At 19.0% G+C, this 12,532-nt stretch overlaps 2 protein-coding genes across 2 annotated transcripts; both read left to right on the plus strand. All coding sequences in view use genetic code 6, as the record gives it.

Annotated features, from left to right (window-relative positions):
- Positions 1–49: 49 nt before the first annotated feature.
- TTHERM_001557019 (hypothetical protein) lies at positions 50–4,573 on the plus strand (the record flags this gene model as incomplete). Its single annotated transcript, XM_012799232.1, has 9 exons — positions 50–388; positions 639–728; positions 979–1,068; positions 2,581–2,670; positions 2,951–3,040; positions 3,294–3,383; positions 3,659–3,748; positions 3,946–4,035; positions 4,453–4,573. Coding segments are annotated over 9 exons (1,089 nt in total), but the record flags the coding sequence as incomplete, so codon positions are not given.
- Positions 4,574–5,324: 751 nt separating this feature from the next.
- On the plus strand, positions 5,325–11,962 carry TTHERM_01557020 (translation initiation factor eIF-5A family protein; the record flags this gene model as incomplete). Its single annotated transcript, XM_001029373.3, has 32 exons — positions 5,325–5,384; positions 5,445–5,494; positions 5,689–5,778; positions 5,843–5,932; positions 6,132–6,206; positions 6,259–6,348; positions 6,463–6,552; positions 6,650–6,739; positions 6,826–6,915; positions 7,052–7,141; positions 7,280–7,369; positions 7,488–7,577; positions 7,681–7,770; positions 7,893–7,982; positions 8,115–8,204; positions 8,327–8,416; positions 8,544–8,633; positions 8,754–8,843; positions 8,972–9,061; positions 9,184–9,273; positions 9,401–9,490; positions 9,613–9,702; positions 9,830–9,919; positions 10,051–10,140; positions 10,273–10,362; positions 10,485–10,574; positions 10,702–10,791; positions 10,917–11,006; positions 11,134–11,223; positions 11,349–11,438; positions 11,566–11,655; positions 11,782–11,962. 32 exons carry the CDS (start codon positions 5,325–5,327, stop codon positions 11,960–11,962), a joined length of 2,886 nt encoding a protein of 961 aa, XP_001029373.3.
- Positions 11,963–12,532: the final 570 nt, after the last annotated feature.

The raw sequence follows: 12,532 nt of genomic DNA on the forward strand, positions 1-12,532 counted from the left end.
AGCTTTAGCAAAATGCATTAATCTCTCAAATTTGGCACTTAACCTTGGGTAAAAACAGTTTATTTGTTTTGGATTGTGATATTTTTAATTATAAAAACTAATTAAAAACAATAAAGCTCTTTTTTCTTTTTCTTTTTATCGTGCTTGCTGTTTTGTTTTTTCTTTGTTAATTAAGCTCATCATTTATTTTATTCATTTGCTTTTATTATTAATTAATTTTATTATTTCATATTTTTTCTTCATTTTTTCCTTCTAATTAACTATTTAATGATATATTTTTTCTTCAATATTTAAAAAGGTCTAATTAAATTGGTGATGAAGGTGCATCAGGCTTAGGTTCAGCTTTAGCAAAATGCATTAATCTCTCAAATTTGACACTTTACCTTCTGTAAAAACAGTTTATTTGTTTTGGATTGTGATATTTTTAATTATAAAAACTAATTAAAAACAATAAAGCTCTTTTTTCTTTTTCTTTTTATCGTGCTTGCTGTTTTGTTTTTTCTTTGTTAATTAAGCTCATCATTTATTTTATTCATTTGCTTTTATTATTAATTAATTTTATTATTTCATATTTTTTCTTCATTTTTTCCTTCTAATTAACTATTTAATGATATATTTTTTCTTCAATATTTAAAAAGTCGAAATTAAATTGGTGATGAAGGTGCATCAGGCTTAGGTTCAGCTTTAGCAAAATGCATTAATCTCTCAAATTTGACACTTAACCTTTGGTAAAAACAGTTTATTTGTTTTGGATTGTGATATTTTTAATTATAAAAACTAATTAAAAACAATAAAGCTCTTTTTTCTTTTTCTTTTTATCGTGCTTGCTGTTTTGTTTTTTCTTTGTTAATTAAGCTCATCATTTATTTTATTCATTTGCTTTTATTATTAATTAATTTTATTATTTCATATTTTTTCTTCATTTTTTCCTTCTAATTAACTATTTAATGATATATTTTTTCTTCAATATTTAAAAAGGTCTAATTAAATTGGTGATGAAGGTGCATCAGGCTTAGGTTCAGCTTTAGCAAAATGCATTAATCTCTCAAATTTGACACTTGACCTTTAGTAAAAACAGTTTATTTGTTTTGAATTGTGATATTTTAAACTATAAAAATGAATATAAAAAAAATTTCTTTGAATTTATTTGATTTATTTTTTTATCTTTTTTATTGCACTAATATTATTTTATTTATGAATTTAAAGAATAATTTAATTTAAAAGTTTATTCTATTTTTATATTTATTTAAAATTTACACAGATTTATTTTAAAATTTTTAGCTCAATGAAAATTTCATAAAAATTCAAAGTAAAAGGCAAGTGTCTTAAATCATAAAGATTAGTTGTCTTTAATTTAAATTTCTTATGATAAACAGCTGGTGAAAAAAGGATGAATCAATATAAAATGTTTGAATAATATTATATATTTTATTATTTAATATTTTTAAAAAGTGTTTTTAACCTAAAATATAAATAGATTTATAGTTGTTATTATTGATTTTAAATTTATAAATATCATTCATATTTTTGTAAGTAAATAAATTATTTATTAAAAATAAAAAAAATTAAAAATTAAATTTACTTAAATAAATTAAATTCTCTTAAGCAAACCCTCCGAATTCTCCAAAAACGATAAAATAATTTGGAACTTTTAGTTTAATATATCTTATTAAATTAAAAAAATACCAAGCTTTTATATGCCAGTTATATTATTATCTTAAATATTATCCATGAATCATATTTCTATCCTTTTTTTATTAATCATAATTAATTAGATACCATGATTTAAATAAAACCTTAGGGAGAAATCAAATTTTACTTTTTATTTTAATTTTTGTGATAAAAATACAGATAAATATGTCAAAAATTAATTTTATTTTAGTTAGTTTGCATTATAATTATCACTTATATCCAATCTCTAGTTCTATTATATTTTTAAGTTAAATAGAAATATTAAGATTTAATAACAAATTTTACACTTATTCTTTTGTGACTTCTCTTACTTACTTACTATAATTTCATACAATAATTAAATTAAATTTCCATAAATTTCTATAAAATATTTATAAAAAAAATAAATGATATAATAGATAAAAGAATACTACAAATTAGAAGAAGTAATTATTTATTTTTTTATCAAAATAATTTAAATTTATATTTACTTATTTAAAAAGTTTATAAACTCTTCACTTTAATCTCATTAGATTCTCCATATTAATATCAGGTATATTTAATTTATAAATATTATTATTCTTATTAATACTTTTAAAATATTTAACTTTCAATTTTTTTAAAATAATATTTTTCTAATAGAAATTATCACCTAAATTCATTGATACATTTTAATTTCAAATATTTTTTTAGCTATTTTAACTTAATTTTATTATCATCTTTTATCATTTTATATTTTTTATTTATTTCTTCCTTCTAATATACAAATCATAACATAATAACTCTTTTATTTATTTTCAACCAACAATTTCTTTTATTAATTTATTTCTTAATATTTTTATATTTTTCTTCATTTTTTCCTTCTAAATAAAGAATTAATTATATATTTTTTCTTCAATATTTAAAAAGTAACAATTAAATTGATGACTAAGGTGTATCAGTCTTACGTTCTGCTCTAGCAAATTGCACTAATCTCTCAAATTTGATTCTTGATCTTAAGTAAAAACAGTTTTTTTGTTTTGGATTGAGATATTTTTATTTATAAAACGTAATTCTAAACTCTTTTAATTTTTTTATTAGCTATTTATTGGATTTATTTTAATTTTTTATTGTATTTGTGTTTATTTTCCTTCTATCTTTCTTAATTTAGCTCATTTTTTAATTTCAGCATTTGCTTCTATTATTAATAAATTATTTTCATTTTATTATATATTTTTTCTTCATTTTTTCCTTCTAAATAACAAAGAAATAATATATTTTTTCTTCAATATTTAAAAAGTAAGAATTAAATTAATTCAGCAGATGCATCAGGCTTAGGTTCTGCTTTAACATATTGCACTAATCTCTCAAATTTAACACTTGATCTTTAGTAAAAATAATTTACTATATTTTTATTTATAAAGCAATAAAACTCTTTGAATTTGTTTATTAGATTTTTATTTGATTTATTTTGATTGGACTTTTATTTATTTTCTTCTATTTTTCTTAATTAACTCAATTTTTTATTTTCAAAATTTGCTATCAATATTTATTAATTCATTTCTTATTATTTTTTGTGTTTTCTTCATTTTTTCTTTCTAAAAAACGAATTAGTTATTCATTTTTTCTTCATTATTAAAAAGTTACAATTAAATTGGTGATGAAGGTGCATTAGGATTAGGTACTGCTTTAGCAAATTGCGCGAATCTCTCAAACTTGGCACTTAATCTTACGTAAAAACCATTTATTTGTCTTGGATTGTGATATTTTTATCATAAAATTGAATTCTAAAACTAAAAATTCTTTTAATTTGTTTATTAGGTTTTATTTGATTTATTATTTTTTTTACTTTTTTATAGCACTTGTGTTTATTCTCATTCTATCTTTCTTTTACTCATTTTTTTATTTTCAAAATTTGCTTTTTTTATTTATTAATTCATAATTAAATTGTATTATTTTTTTCCTTCTTACTAATTAATGATATATTTTTTCATCAATATTTAAAAAGAGAGAATTCAATTGGCGATTAAGGTGTATCAGGCTTAGGTTCTGCTTTAGCAAATTGCTCTAATCTCTCAAATTTGACACTTGAGCTTAGGTAATTTAATTTTCTTTTTCGTTTTTATTGTACTAAGTGTTTTTTCTTATTTATCTTTCTTAATTTAACTCATTTGTTTATTTTGAACATTTGTTTAATTATTTACTAATTCATTTCTTATTACTTAATATTATTTCTTCATTTTTTCCTACTGAATAATTAATTTAATATATATTTTTTCTTCAATATTTAAACAGATTTAATTCCATTGGTGATGAAGGAGCATCACGCTTAGGTTTTGCATTAGCAAAGTGCACTAGTCTCTCAAATTTGACACTTTATCTTTAGTAAAAACAGTTTATTTGCTTTGGATTGTGATAATTTTCCTTATTAAAATGAATTTAAAACAAAACACTGTAAGTCCTCATAAATTAAGGTCAAAAGAAAATCACATTTTTAATTAAAATTTTGGCCAAATTTTAGCCTAATTAAAAATTAAAAAAGAATTTCTTTGGCCTTAATATATGAGGACTTATATTAACTCTTATAATTTATTTTTTAGCTTTTTATTTTATTTACTATTGTTTATATTTTTTATTGTACATGTGTTTTTCTTTCGTTTATTTTTCTTAATTTAACTATTTTGTTTTTTTCAACATTTATTTTTATTATTTATTAATTTATTTGTTATTATTTCATATTTTTTCTTCATTTTTTCCTTCTAAATAGTAATTAATTTAATAATTATTTTTATATTTAAAAAGGTTCAATTAAATTGGTGATTAAGGTGCATCAAAATTAGGTTCTGCTTTAGCAAACTGCACGAATCTCTTAAATTTTAGACTTGATCTTTAGTAAAAACAGTTTATTGGTTTTGGATTGTGATAGTTTTAGTTATAAAAATGAATTTAAAACAATTAACTAACTCTTTTAATTTGTTAATTTGCTTTTTATTTGACATATTTTACCTTTTCTTTTTTACTCTGCTTATGTTTTTTCTATATTTTAATTTTTAATAAATAATGTTATTCTATTTAATTTGTTTTAGCATTTTAATTTAATTGAAAATAATATAAAAGCAAAAACTATATCGAAGAGTCACAATAATTGGCAGTAAAAAGCAAGTTTCTTAAATCAAAAAGATTAGTTGTCTTTGAAATATATTTCGATTGATGATAGAAATGTGGTGAAAAAGAATGGATAAATATAAAATCTTTGAATAATAGAAAATAATATGTTTTATTATATATTTTTTGTAATAAAATAATGTACCCTAAAATATACATTTATATTTATGAATATCATATTTATTTTGATAAGTTAATAAATAGTTTATTAAATTAATGAAAATTTACAAATAATACTTAATTAAACAACTGAATTTCTCTAAAACAAACCCTCAGTTTTAAATAAAAATAATTAAAGATATTAATTTTTAAAAAATTTTCAAAATATGGGTGTTAATATGTATTTATAGATGCTAATATCGGAGAATCTACAGTATATTTTTTTAGAATGGTACAAATTAAATAAGAATATTTAAAAAAGGAAATCAATAATTTTTTTTAATTAATCAAAATTATTAATTTCTGATCATAATTAATTAATAAATAAATAAATAATCAAAGAAATATAAATGGGAAATCAATAAAAAAAAAGGAAGTAATAGAATAACTCTATAAGTATTCTATAAGATGTAACCATCATTATTATTCATTTTATTTATTATTATAAAATCATTTTTTTAAACAAATAGTTAGTGAAATCTGACTTGAAAGCTCTAACTCATATTGACTTACAATTAAAGTAAGATATATATATATATATTTATTCATTCATATTTAATGATGAATTTATCAAAATAAGCAATATTTTTTCAAATAAAAATAAATATTTTTAAATTTTTTATGTTTCTATTACAAAATTAAGAATAAATAAAATTTAATTCATTAATTTTTTCATAAATTAAATTATTTTATTATTATTTATAAAATAAATAGAAATTGCACTCTTAGTAACTAATAAGTTGCTTAACTTAACAATAGTTTAGTATAATGCTAAAAATTAGAATCTTTAGTACTAAATCTTAAGTAATAATTTAACTTTATTATCTTAAATTACATAATTACTTTTTACTATTAATCTAATATTTAGTAAGGAAAATATTTCAGAGGATCAGATAAATTAATTATTTGCTAAATATCCCTACATAAAGAATTTTGTTGAAACTGGTAATAATGTGAGGTAAATAAATATATTTTTATTTTAATAAATCTTAATATATTCAACAAATTGTTTAATAAATTACAACATTATCTTCTTACCCTAGTTATTTCTACCATTTATAAAAATTTATTTTAAAGTTTTTGTCTTAAAATATGTTAAATAAAATATTAATTTATATGTTAATTAAAATAGTTATAATTTTATTTTATTTAAATAGCAATGACTAAATATACACCCAAATTTTGTTTTTCCTAAATCATTTTAATGCTATTCATGATTGTCAAGAACTTAGGTAAAATATAACCAACTATTGGTATTTAATTGATTTGTTTTTAATTTAAAAGATTAAATGATATTGAAGCTTAAGGAGATATTCTATTAAAAGAAACTATGAGTAATCTAATTAATCTCAACAGTTTATAGCTAAATTTAGAGTATACTTTTTTTAATTAATTTATTTATTTTTTTTAAAAAATTATATTCATCTTTCAAAACTCATTAAAAATTTTCAATATCTAAACTAAATTATTTTCAATAATAAATAAAAGAGGAAATTAATTAGGAGATTAAGGTTCAGTTTGGATTTGTAAATTATTACGTAAATGCAAAACACTTAATAACTTAAATCTGCAGCTTTGGTAATCTTATTTCAATTATATTTAGCATATTCAGTTATATTTATTGAATTATTTAAGAAGCATATAAATTATTTATTAAAAATCTTTTTTTGCAAAGGAAAAATAAAATAGGTGATAGAGGGATATCGAGTATTGCAGAGGGTATTTGTAGTTGTTCTAAACTAACGACTTTAACTTTAAATGCAGTGTAAATTTTGTTGATTATTGTTTATATATTAAAAAATTATTTTTCAATATAATTTAACACTTAATTGTTAATAAAAACTAAAAAAGTGAAAATTTATTTGGAAAAGAAGGTGCATTTTCTATAAGTATGACGTTAAGTAGTTGTAAAATGCTGATTAATCTAGATATTAACCTCTCGTAATTAGTTTTAGTTTTTTTTAGGGGAAATTTAAATTAATTGTATGTAGTTTAATAAGTTTTTAATCAATTTATCCTTAAATATTTGTTAAGTTGTCAATTATTTTTATTTATATATCACTTTATGTTTTATTAGTAACAATTTAATTGGAGAAGAAGGAGCATCAGTTATTTGTATATATTTAGGCACCTGTTAATTACTTGAGAATTTAAAATTAATACTATGGTAATTTTTATTTTTCATTTTTTCAAAATTAAAAAAAATATTAGTATTTTTATTTTTAAATAATTTTAAAATGTTTTTAATTAGTCTATTAAAAAATGATAAATTTATTTATTAGCATATTAATTTTTATTATAAAAGTAATAATTAAATTGGGGATGGAGGAGCATATAACTTAGGAATAGCAATAAGTAACTTAAAGTTACTTATTAATTTAAAATTTTGTCTTAGGTAATTTTTATTTTACAATTAATTTTGATGATCTAATAAAACTATATGAAATTTTTATATTTGAGATTAGCTTAAAATAATTAATTTGTTAATAATTTTATTTATTTTATTTGAAAAGCGAAAATAAATTATCTGATAAAGGAGCAATATAAGTTGGATTAGGTTTAAGTAAGTGCAATCTACTTAAGAATTTAGATATTGGATTATAGTAAATAATCTTTTTTTATTATTTAAAAAAAATGATATTATATATATTAAGTTTTCATAAAATCTCTTAAATTTTAATTAAACATGATTTGCATTTATTAAAGCAAAAATTAAATCGGGGATGATGGAGCTTCTACTATTGGTAAAGCACTTGGTAACTACAAGTTCCTAACTAATCTCAAATTTTCCATTTGGTAAAATTTTATTTTATTTATTTATTGATAACTAAAAAAAGTTTGAATTATTTTTTATATTTTGATTTAAATTTCAAAACAAATTTAAATAGTTAATAAATTTATTTATTTTATTTGAAAAGGGACAATCTAATAGGTGATAAAGGAGCATAAAATATTGGATTAGGTTTGAGTAACTGCACTCAACTTACAAATTTAGAATTCTACATAAGGTAAATTTATTTCGTTTACAACTTAAAAAAAAAAAATTATGACAAACCATTTTATTCAAACTAAATTAAAAAATAATTTGAATTTATAAAATATCTTAAATTTTAATTAAACTTGATTTTCATTTAAAAAAGCAAAAATTAAATTGGCGATGATGGAGCTTCTAGTATTGGTAAAGCGCTTGATAACTGCAAGTTCCTAACTAATCTCAAATTTTACATTGAGTAAAATTATATTTTATTTATTTATTTATAACTAAAAAAAGTTTGAATTATTTTATATATTTTGATTTAAATTTCAAAGCAAATTTAAATAGTTAATAAATTGCTTTATTTAATTTGAAAAGGTTCAATAAAATCGGTGATAAAGGAGCTTAAAATATTGGATTAGGTTTGAGTTACTGCACTCAACTTACAAATTTAGAATTTGCCCTAAGGTAAATTTATTTTATTTATAACTTTTAAAAATTATTTCTAACCATTTTATTAAAACTAAATTAAAAAAAACTTTGAATTTATAAAATGTCTTAAATTTTAATTAAACATGATTTGCATTTATAAAAGCGTAAATTAAATTGGCGATGATGGAGCTTCTTCTATTGGTAAAGCACTTGGTAACTGCAAGTTCCTAACTAATCTCAAATTTAACATTGAGTAAAATTATTTTATTTATTTATTTATAACTAAAAAAAGTTTGAATTATTTTATATATTTTGATTTAAATTTCAAAGCAAATTTAAATAGTTAATAAATTGCTTTATTTAATTTGAAAAGGTTCAATAAAATCGGTGATAAAGGAGCTTAAAATATTGGATTAGGTTTGAGTTACTGCACTCAACTTACAAATTTAGAATTTTTCATAAGGTAAATTTATTTCATTTATAACTTTTAAAAAATTATTTCTAACCATTTTATTCAAACTAAATTAAAAAAAACTTTGAATTTATAAAATGTCTTAAATTTTAATTAAACATGATTTGCATTTATAAAAGCGTAAATTAAATTGGCTATGATGGAGCTTCTTCTATTGGTAAAGCACTTGGTAACTGCAAGTTTCTAACTAATCTCAAATTTTACATCTCGTAAAATTATATTTTATTTATTTATTGATTACTAAAAAAAGTTTGAATTATTTTATATATTTTGAGTTAAATTTCGAAACAAATTTAAACAGTAAATAAATTGATTTATTTTATTTGAAAAGGGACAATCTAATAGGTGATAAAGGAGCATAAAATATTGGATTAGGTTTGAGTAACTGCACTCAACTTACAAATTTAGAATTTGTCCTAAGGTAAATTTATTTCATTTATAAATTTTAAAAAATTATTTCAAACCATTTTATTAAACTAAATTAAAAAAAACTTTGAATTTATAAAATGTCTTAAATTTTAATTAAACTTGATTTGCATTTATAAAAGGTATAATTAAATTGGCGATGATGGAGCTTCTAATATTGGTGCAGCACTTGGTAACTGCAAGTTCCTAACTAATCTCAAATTTTACATCTCGTAAAATTATATTTTATTTATTTATTGATTACTAAAAAAAGTTTGAATTATTTTATATATTTTGATTTAAATTTCAAAACAAATTTAAATAGTTAATAAATTGATTTATTTTATTAAAAAAGCAGCAATCTAATCGGTGATAAAGGAGCTTAAAATATTGGATTAGGTTTGAGTTACTGCACTCAACTTACAAATTTAGAATTTTACATAAGGTAAATTTATTTCATTTATAACTTTTAAATAATTATATCTTACAATTTTATTAAAACTAAATTTAAAAAAATTTGAATTTATAAAATGTCATAAATTTTAATTAAACTTGATTTGCATTTATAAAAGTAAAAATTAAATTGGCGATGATGGAGCTTCTACTATTGGTAAAGCACTTGGTAACTGCAAGTTCCTAAATAATCTCAAATTTAACATTGAGTAAAATTATATTTTATTTATTTATTTATTTATTGATAACAAAAATAAGTTTGAATTATTTTTATATATTTTAATTTAAATTTCAAAGCAAATTTAAATAGTTAATAAATTGCTTTATTTAATTTGAAAAGGTTCAATAAAATCGGTGATAAAGGAGCATAAAATATTGGATTAGGTTTGAGTAACTGCACTCAACTTACAAATTTAAAATTTGTCCTAACGTAAATTTATTTCATTTATAACTTTTAAATAATTATTTCTATCCATTTTATTAAAACTAAATTAAAAAAAACTTTAAATTAATTTATAAAATGTCTTAAATTTTAATTAAGCGTAATTTGCATTTATAAAAGCTTTAATTAAATTGGCGATGATGGAGCTTCTACTATTGGTAAAGCACTTGGTAACTGCAAGTTCCTAACTAATCTCAAATTTAACATTGAGTAAAATTATATTTTATTTATTTATTTATAACAAAAATAAGTTTGTATTATTTTATATATTTTGATTTAAATTTTAAAACAAATTTAAATAGTTAATAAATTGCTTTATTTAATTTGAAAAGCGGCAATAAAATCGGTGATAAAGGAGCTTAAAATATTGGATTAGGTTTGAGTAGTTGCACTCAACTTACAAATTTAGAATTTGTCCTAAGGTAAATTTATTTCATTTATAACTTTTAAATAATTATATCTTACCATTTTATTAAAACTAAATTTAAAAAAATTTGAATTTATAAAATGTCTTAAATTTTAATTAAACTTGATTTGCATTTATAAAAGGTATAATTAAATTGGCGATGATGGAGCTTCTTCTATTGGTAAAGCACTTGGTAACTGCAAGTTCCTAACTAATCTCAAATTTAACATTGAGTAAAATTATATTTTATTTATTTATTTATAACAAAAAAAATAAGTTTGTATTATTTAATATATTTTGATTTAAATTTCAAAGCAAATTTAAATAGTTAATAAATTTATTTATTTTATTTGAAAAGGGACAAAAAAATAGGTGATAAAGGAGCATAAAATATTGGATTAGGTTTGAGTAACTGCACTCAACTTACAAATTTAGAATTTGTCCTAAGGTAAATTTATTTCATTTATAACTTTTAAATAATTATATCTTACCATTTTATTAAAACTAAATTTAAAAAAATTTGAATTTATAAAATGTCTTAAATTTTAATTAAACTTGATTTGCATTTATAAAAGGTATAATTAAATTGGCGATGATGGAGCTTCTTCTATTGGTAAAGCACTTGGTAACTGCAAGTTCCTAACTAATCTCAAATTTAACATTGAGTAAAATTATATTTTATTTATTTATTTATAACAAAAAAAATAAGTTTGTATTATTTAATATATTTTGATTTAAATTTCAAAGCAAATTTAAATAGTTAATAAATTTATTTATTTTATTTGAAAAGGGACAATCTAATAGGTGATAAAGGAGCATAAAATATTGGATTAGGTTTGAGTAACTGCACTCAACTTACAAATTTAGAATTTGTCCTAAGGTAAATTTATTTCATTTATAACTTTTAAAAAATTATTTCTAACCATTTTATTAAACTAAATTAAAAAAAACTTTGAATTTATAAAATGTCTTAAATTTTAATTAAACTTGATTTGCATTTATAAAAGGTGTAATTAAATTGGCGATGATGGAGCTTCTAATATTGGTAAAGCACTTGGTAACTGCAAGTTTCTAACTAATCTCAAATTTTACATCTCGTAAAATTATATTTTATTTATTTATTTATTGATAACTAAAATAAGATTGAATTATTTTATATATTTTGAGTTAAATTTCGAAACAAATTTAAATAGTTAATAAATTGCTTTATTTAATTTGAAAAGGTTCAATAAAATCGATGATAAAGGAGCATAAAATATTGGATTAGGTTTGAGTAACTGCACTCAACTTACAAATTTAGAATTTTACATAAGGTAAATTTATTTCATTTATAACATTTAAAAAATTATGTCAAACCATTTTATTAAAACTAAATTAAACGTGTAAAAATGGAAAATTGTTTGATTATAAAAATAAATGGGTTCGTGTCCTCAATATCCATTATATCAGGAACGGCTATAATAAATATCAAAATCAGATTTTTTAATAAATAAATAAAAAATCTATTTCATAATAAGTAGCATGCAAACCACTAAATTTTTGATTAAAATTTTATTAGATTTGAATGAAATTTTATTTAAATTACTTTAGAGTGATGTATTTAGTCTAGGAATATCTTTATCTTTGTTAGATAACTTTTAAAAATTATAACCTTTATATCATTTTGAAAGTTTAAAAATTGGAAAATATTTTGTGGAAGCTTTTGAACCTTATAAGGGCTAATTAGATTTAATTAATAGAAAAACTAAAATTTATTAGAAAGCAATTATGTACTCATTAGTTTATGATAAATACAAAAGAAAACATTTATCATAAATTTTAGATGATTTCAAATAAAATTATTTTTCTAAAGAGATAAAATAAGTAAAATAATAATCATTTTATGTTTTCCTAATTATTTTAGAATTTTAATTTTTCAATACTTCTAATTTACTGCTATTATTTAACAAAAAATAGGTTTATTTATTTTTATTA

Source organism: Tetrahymena thermophila, assembly GCF_000189635.1.
Source record: "Tetrahymena thermophila SB210 genomic scaffold scf_8254490, whole genome shotgun sequence".
Lineage (NCBI taxonomy): Eukaryota > Ciliophora > Oligohymenophorea > Hymenostomatida > Tetrahymenidae > Tetrahymena > Tetrahymena thermophila.